General features: G+C 38.1%; 1 protein-coding gene across 1 annotated transcript; it reads left to right on the plus strand.

Annotated features, from left to right (window-relative positions):
* Positions 1-1,109: 1,109 nt before the first annotated feature.
* Positions 1,110-6,377, plus strand: LOC140238006 (uncharacterized). Its single transcript, XM_072317934.1, has 3 exons — positions 1,110-1,246; positions 5,060-5,189; positions 5,555-6,377. The coding sequence occupies exons 1-3, from the start codon at positions 1,186-1,188 to the stop codon at positions 5,853-5,855; spliced, it is 492 nt and encodes a 163-aa protein (XP_072174035.1). The 5' UTR covers positions 1,110-1,185; the 3' UTR covers positions 5,856-6,377.
* Positions 6,378-8,139: the final 1,762 nt, after the last annotated feature.

Here is an 8,139-nt window from a genome sequence, read left to right on the forward strand (position 1 = left end):
TAACACAGTCCAAAAACTGTCGTTTGTAGCTACATTATATATTTTTTCGCTTTGGAGGGAGGGGGCGCCCGGTGCGCCCCCTGGATCCGCCACTGGTAGTCAACGGTTTATGTTTATGATTGGGGGAGGTATGACCAGCGAGGGGGCGTCGAAGTGACCAAGCGGGAGAAGGATGTCCAAAATCTGCACTTTGTATAGAGCATCCCCTAATTTGTTTGTGTTTATGAGTGTGTGTGTTTCGTATAGATGGGAAAGTTAGGAAATAGCCAAGGTCAAGTCTTATTATTGGCAATGCAAGGCATTTTAATATAGACTAGTATGTAAAGCAACACTGCAAAATCAATGATCAAGCTTTGATAGCAAATGTGTACAACCTATCAAACATCACATTGCGCAACATTGCAGCGACTCTTTTTGCCATTCCGATGTTCTGAGTACACTGCGCACATCCTGCTTGTATTCAAAATGCCAACCAGGAATCACACTGAATCACAATCTTTTGTCGTCTCCGGGCTTTTTGAACGATGTTTCACAATAATACCTCTTTAATTATATGGTTAAAAGAAATCTTAGAAAAATATCTTTTCTCTTGATCATCCTTTCATGTCGATTTCAAAAGCAGTTTACTAACCCTTGAATTACCATTTTGGTAGTTTTTTTTTCTTTTTTTCTTCTTTTTTTTTTTTTTTTTTTTTTAACCAGCGGATTGGGGGGGGGGGGGGCACATGCCCCCCATGCCCCCCCCCCCTCCCCCGTAGTTACGCCACTGCAGCTAGCTCAAAGTACAAAGGCCGTACGGAAGAACTATTCACAAAACCAACTAGTAACCCAAATACAACAGGCAACAACTGCAACAGTGTTGTATTTGTGTAGCACGTGATGCTTCTCAAAGTCAATAGACACAATGTAGAATGGGCATGCAGAAGAGTATGCACGCACGCAATATGCACCGCCGCGGCGGACGTGTACATACATACGTGTTAGCTGCACTTGTACGTACTTGTGCACTGCAGGCGCGCGGGAATCGTGCACGCATCACATGAACACGTACAAATTGTACTCGACTCTATCACGTCGCGTCGCTGAAACGTTACCCGTTGTTCTGGCTGTAGGAAGACTAAATTTATATTAGTAATTTTTGTGGATTTCTCTTGACTGAATATTTGTTTCCAGTGCATCTGCAGAATGACGCCTTCTCTTACGAGCATTACCGGAGTATTGATAGCGGTGTTCAGCGCCTTGAAAGGTAATTACATACATAGATCTATAGGTGTAAGAACCTTGACCGAAAGATCGGTCTGTATCTGTCCGTCGGGGAATGTTCGGCGGAGACTGCGTCTGGCTTCACGGATTCCCTCCGTCTACGGTACGGAGGACAGCGTTAATAATGCCCATGGCAAAATATAATAGAGTCCTCCGGACAGACGGATCTTTCTGTCGGATGGGCTGTTGACAGCCCATCCGTGAATAGTTTCAAGTCTAACTTAGAGAGGTTTTGGAGTCAAGACAAGAACAAATACAACCCCGAAGGGATATTTCTTTGTCCATGTTATACTGCACAGCGCCTAACAAAAAGTTTTTAATGTCATGTATTGCAATGACGACACCGAGGGGCAAATAAGTAAACTTTAATACGCCCACATCCAAGGTATGTTATCCAAGGTATGTAAGAACCACATAACGTTAGGCCCTAGGCCTAAAAACAACTAACAAAGCTATTAAGGCCTAAAACTGTTTGGATGCTTGGTGGGGAGCCTTGCTTGGTTATTAAAGGACAAGTTCACCTTCATAAACATAAGGATTGAGAAAATGCAGCAATATTAGTAGAACACATCAGTGAAAGTTTGAGGAAAATTGGACAATCGATGCAAAAGTTATGAATTTTTAAAATTTTTGTGTTGGAACTGCTGGATGAGGAGACTACTAAGGCTTGTGATGTATGAGTACGACAGTAAAAGAAAATGTAAAGAAAATTCATCATATTTTCACTTTTTTTTACATAATAAAAGAGCACTTGACTTACCTCTTTCTAAAGGCAATGGCCAATAATATTACCTATAACATATTATGCCAGTAATGAGTCGAGGGAATGTGTACTTTTTTCAAAAGATGAAATTTTGTGAAATTCTCTTCATATTTTCGTTATATTGTTGTACGCATGTGACATCATACACTGCAGTAGTCTTCTCTAACGTTAAGTTCTCATCCAGCAGTGACTGCACAAAAACTTCAAAAATTCATAACTTTTGAACAGATTGTCCGATTTTTCTAAAACTTTCAATGATGTGTTCTACTAATATTGCTACATTCTCTCAATCCTTATGTTAATGAAGGTGAACTTGTCCTTTAAATTTCCCTCGGGGCGCTCCTTGTACATAGTACATAGATGTTCTACTCCCGAACGTTTTGCGTTTTGGCTGGTCTCAACTGATGATGTAAATACACCCATTTGAAGCCATTACTAGTATTTGATGACATGCAGGTGGGTCTAGTCATATTATAGTTCTGTATCTGTACTGTTTCTGTTTTCTTTATTATTGTTTATTTCTTTGAACTCAAAAAATCTTTCAGCTGTATCAACTTCAAACTATCAATAATAATATCAAATCTAGAATCTATGTACTACGTAGTAGTACTGTAGTACTAGTAGTATCATGTCATAAAAGGCGACGGATCTAATATGTATCAACGTGATCAGTCACCCGTGATGTAAGTATGATGTCATTATCTGAAATCACTTTATCAGTCCTATCTCCATAACAGGACTTAACAGGATTCATGTCATTAAAATTGATTATGACACAGCAAACAGGTATGCGAGCATTGAAATTTTCACATGCTCTAAATTGAGCTCAAAAATTGTTTTTGCACACATTTCAGGTTATTTGGAGCATTTGACCAAAAAATGATGCACGCGCGCGCCCAGCTCTTATGCAATAGAAATTTCCATTTTTTAAATTTTTTTTTTTTTTTTTTTTTTTACATGGATCGGATGTCTAAGATGTCAAGGAATGATTCTACTAAGTTTCCAGTCTGACTCAATATAACGTCATACAGTGCAAATATGGCAAAAATAAAAAAAAGAACACTGATTTCCAATCTGTTTTAGCTCTACGTATACATTATCGAATAGATCTTAATGTGAACATGTTACTAGTTCTGACTCTTAAATTGAAACAATTGAAAGTGGTGTTCAACAAGGTCAAGGAAGTTTGCACGGCCCATAATATCTAAGATGTCAAGGAATGATTCTACTAAGTTTCCAGTCTGACTCAATATAACGTCATACACTGCAAATATGGCAAAAACAAAAAAAAAGAACACTAATTTCCAATCTGTTTTAGCTCTACATATACATTATCGAATAGATCTTAATGTGAACATGTTACTAGTTCTGACTCTTAAATTGAAACAATTGAAAGTGGTGTTCAGCAAGGTCAAGGAAGTTTGCACGGCCCATAATTTACATCATCCCATCAATGATTTTCATAGATCCTCCGAAAAAAAACTTTTATTATTTGGGATAACTTTTAATTGATTCTGACCCTGACACCAGTATTTTTATAAAAACAGTAAATGATGAATTAAAGAAATATTTTACAATGGATTCATGCCATCAAATTATCACTGAATACTGTGTAAAACATATAAATTCTCAGCATGAAATTTTCATGAATTGGAGCAGACAGCCTTTTTTGGGGCATGAAGTTTTTGCGAATTGACACTGGCATTCAATGCATATAGTGTAGACAAGAACTTTCGCGAATCTTGGCACAGTATTGGAAAGACAAGATATTATGTTTGTTTTGTAGCAATTCTATAGACAGCCTCATAATCCCGGGGCGCTCCATATACTTATGCTTACTATTAGATGCTTTGTGTTCAGGCTGATTGCAGTTAAACAGCCTCCCAGACAATATTGCATTTGACACTATATACTCACCTAGAAGAGTCTTTTATTAAATGTTTAGGTGGTCGTGTTGATGATAAGCTTTTATTAAAGTGTCATATTAATAATATTTGCAAAATATTTCAGGTAATATCTATTGATATTGAATAGGTTAAAATGTTATCTTCCTTCATCAGCACTGATATGACACCTTATTCAAGTTTGATATTACTGTATTTGAAGTATGGAATTATTGCGTGGGGCAATACTTGTATGTATCACATATTATTATATAAACTACTTTTGTCACAAAAGATGGGGCTCAGAATTGTTTATAGTCCTCATGTCCGAGCACATACAAGTATAGTGATGCTTTGTTTTGTGGGGGTTTTTTTCACAACATTTTGAAAATAAGAGATTTATATTTATTTCAACTTGGACAGTTCGTGTTTAGTTACAATTGTGAGCAATAACCTAAAATACTTCACCATTTATTTCAGCAAAGTAATCATACATGTACATAATTATCCCATGTAACAATCCAGTGAATATCATCTCCCCTTTACAGAACTGCACATACCCAAAATAGGTTACATGGGTTTATGAATTTGTAGGACCTACATGACCAAGATTTTACTTGTAGATTAGCTCAGATAAGAGTAACTTGCTAGATATTACTTAAGTTCGTTACATTTAGCCAAACTGAGAAAATAGGCCCTATTTGTTGTCAGCATTCAATGCTACATAATATTACTGTTTATTTAATGACTTTTAAATTTTTTTCTGTCCTGACATTATAGAATGGCTTGTTCACAAACCTCTCTTTTTCGCTTTTCTTCTCCTTTCCTTCTCCTCAGCTCCTCCCTTCTTCCTGTTCTTTGTTGTGTTGTAATGTCAATGTCTTTTCTTCTTGCCATACTAATAATATTGTATCTTTTGTTTTTGTTTTTTGTTTTTTTTCCCTGCATAAGCAACTCTATGTGTATAAATGTATGTAGGCCTATTGTTTCCTGTGAATTATCATATTTACCCGGTAAACATGTTGCGATAGATATTGTCTATGCTGCGATATTGATATTGGCTTCTTATGTTAAATTCATATGTACTTTTTTGTACTGTTTAGGTACAGTTGACCATATGTATTTCTTCTCTTCCTGTCCTATTCAACAGTTGTGTATGGAGACATCTGCCCAATTGGCTATGGGTTCAACTGTCCCAGGCCTGGCATTGATCCATATGACTTCTACACATGCTGCAGAATCAATGGATTACCCACATGCTGTGATACCAGTGTTCTTGCGTAAGACTACCTTTGTTTTTCCTTCTTGCTTCCAAGAAAATATGTTTCAGTGTCAAATATTTAACTGTTAGCAAAATCATAACTAATTTTGTTTTATTGGTAGCTTTAAATATATTTTTCTGGTAGCAGTTGGTTTCTGTCACATATTCATTTTCTTCCATCAGCTTTCTGTCCCTTCCTGTCTATCTGCATGGCTGTCTTTTTTGAAAACAAAAAACAAAAACAACAGCACAGATTTTATTCCTGTGAAGTTCCCTATCATTAGCAATGAAACTATGAATCAGAAAAGTGTAGCTTTGCTGTAAGGGGATTGTATCAAGTTTAAATCTAGAGACCTGGCAATATTTTCATATTTCTTTTTTCAGAGCATGGGCAGTAGGTGTGATTGTGGTCACCATCCTGTTTGTATGCACTGTCTTTGGCATCATCTTCTGTGCCTGCTGTCCTTGTTGCTGGCTGGCTAGCCGACGACGCCGCTCTCAGTACGTTGTGGTGTCCCAGGAAGCCCCTGCACCATACCAGCCGCCTGCAGGCACCACCAGCACCACATATGTCTACAGTTACCCCACTGCTCCCAACCCTCCACCACCAACCTACCCTGCAGGTTCTAATCAACCCCCTCCAAATTACCAAGCAACCCAAACTACAACTTATGTCAAGCAATAAGGTCAAGCAAATGCACAACTTGTGATCTCAACAATGTGATAACAGCTAGAGTTCCAAGTCTGTTTGTTGATTTCTTTTTTTTATGAGAAAGTTCTTGTTATGAATGGAAACCAGACAGATAAAAGTGCATGATCAGTGAAGAAGGGGAGAGTATTCATTCTGAAAAATTATTGTGCCTCTACATGCTATACTGTGTTTAAACTAATGGTACTTTCAGGTCTTTACAATACTCAGCAACCATCAAAATTATTTAATACCTAAATGGCATATGATTCATCATGCGTTACCCCGGGGTACCGTAGTACCCCGGATTACCGCGTTGTGTAGCGCCACCTCACGTCCACTCGAGGACAGCCAGAGAAAAACGCATGCACTGTGTGTGCGTGTACATAGTAATTCCCATACCACTGCATGTTATACTATGTGTGCATGGCACGTTGAGAAACCCCTAGCGTGTGCTTTAGTGCAGTGCAGTGCAGTGGCTAGCGCGCGCTAGCTCCAGCACCAAAATAATTCCCTCTTTTTGGCACCCAGGGTACAACCTTTTAAAAAAAAAAAGAATAATTCAACAAAATGGCTGATTTTTATTTGGTACCCCAGGATACCATTTATGTCATATGTTGCACACTTAACTATACTATTGTATGGTGTTAGAACATTACTGTGACCTATAATTTCTGTCATTCGCCAGATCTGTCTTGAACTGGTATCAGGGAATTTCTACGTAATGATCTTAATTGTGCCAATGTTACGTTTGATGGTTGAGAGTACCATAGGATGTGTTGCTGACCCATCCAATTAAATCTTTCATTGAAAGAATTCATACACACACACACACACACACATTTGCAAATATGTTATTATGACAACTTAGTAAGTGATGTGTCAAGTGACATTACATGATATGATCCTCTTCTTGTTTCCCATTGCTAATTGATTTACATACAGTTGAGGGCATCGTGTGAATAGTGTTGACAATTTTTAAATGGGGGGCAGTGCTCAAAGAATTAAAGCAAAGGTGATCACATTTTGTACAAGTTATTAAAACATGTAAAGCACTACATGTATTTTCAATGCAGACGAGTTGCAATTAAGTCTTGCATAATTCAGAAAAAGGAAATTTTGACATGTGCCTTTTCATTTTCACTGAAATTTGTTCTTTGCTGTTGAAATATTTGTCATGCTCTATTAGACATTGTAAATCCAAGTTGCTGTCATGTTTGAACAGACAAGGGGCCGAATGCATAAAACAAGCAATTGCTCGTAAGCAATTGCTTCAAGCAAAAGCACAAGCTCGTCTAGCAAAAGGTCTAGCTCAAGCAATTGCTTAAATCCATATGCATAACCTTTTGCTAGTGCTTATACCTTTTGCTTGCCCCGCACAAGCAATTGCGTGCGTTTTCAACAAAAGGGGCGTCACGTCTGTGCGAACACAAGAACAAAGGCGAGTGTGGCAGCATGTACTTGAAAGGACATGTGTGTGCGGAAACATTTCCTGACATAGCAGAAGAGCTATGAAATGACACTCATAAATGCACACACAGACGCACAAACACATCTATAGACACACACGTACTGGCTGATTCCCATCACTGCTTATACAGTAGAAGCCTGGATCTGCCACACGCACGTGGAGAGAGGTCTCCTCCTCCACTGAAGTGAGACATCCTACCTGCTTTTCATCACATTTTGCTTGCTAACCACTGGACATCCCGTTGTTGAAACGACAAAGTTTCTTACACTAATTTAGGAGTAATTTCTTGAAGATTGATATCACTCCTGCGCAAGTGTGGTCTTTCTTTTATGAATATGAAAATGATACTTACACAAGGGAACGTCCCAGTTAAGCAAAAGCTCAAGCTCATTTTACAGAGCTTGGCAAATCGTGAGCAATTGCTAGCAAGAACAAGCAAAAGGTATGTTTTATGAATACGTTTTTAAGTAAATGCTTGGTCTCTAAGCAATTGCTTGCGGGCAGCAAGCAATTGCTTGTGCTTGCAGGCAAAAGCTTCTGCTCGCAAGCAATTGCTTGTTTTTATGCATACGGATTCGAGTAAAAGGCTAGCACAAGCAGTTGCTAGCGTTTATGCATTCGGCCCAAGGTGATAAACATGTTTTGAATGACAATTATTTCATCACATTTGAGAAAGCTGAAGAAGCAGTGTCTGTTCAGGGCTTTGCATTTTTATTGAAAATGTGCAAGTTCTGAGGGTAGATGTGAATTGTTTTGTCATTAATATGTACAGTACTTCTACAGATCTTCATATATGGTCACACTTTTGAA

This window comes from Diadema setosum, chromosome 14, assembly GCF_964275005.1.
Source record: "Diadema setosum chromosome 14, eeDiaSeto1, whole genome shotgun sequence".
NCBI lineage: Eukaryota > Metazoa > Echinodermata > Echinoidea > Diadematoida > Diadematidae > Diadema > Diadema setosum.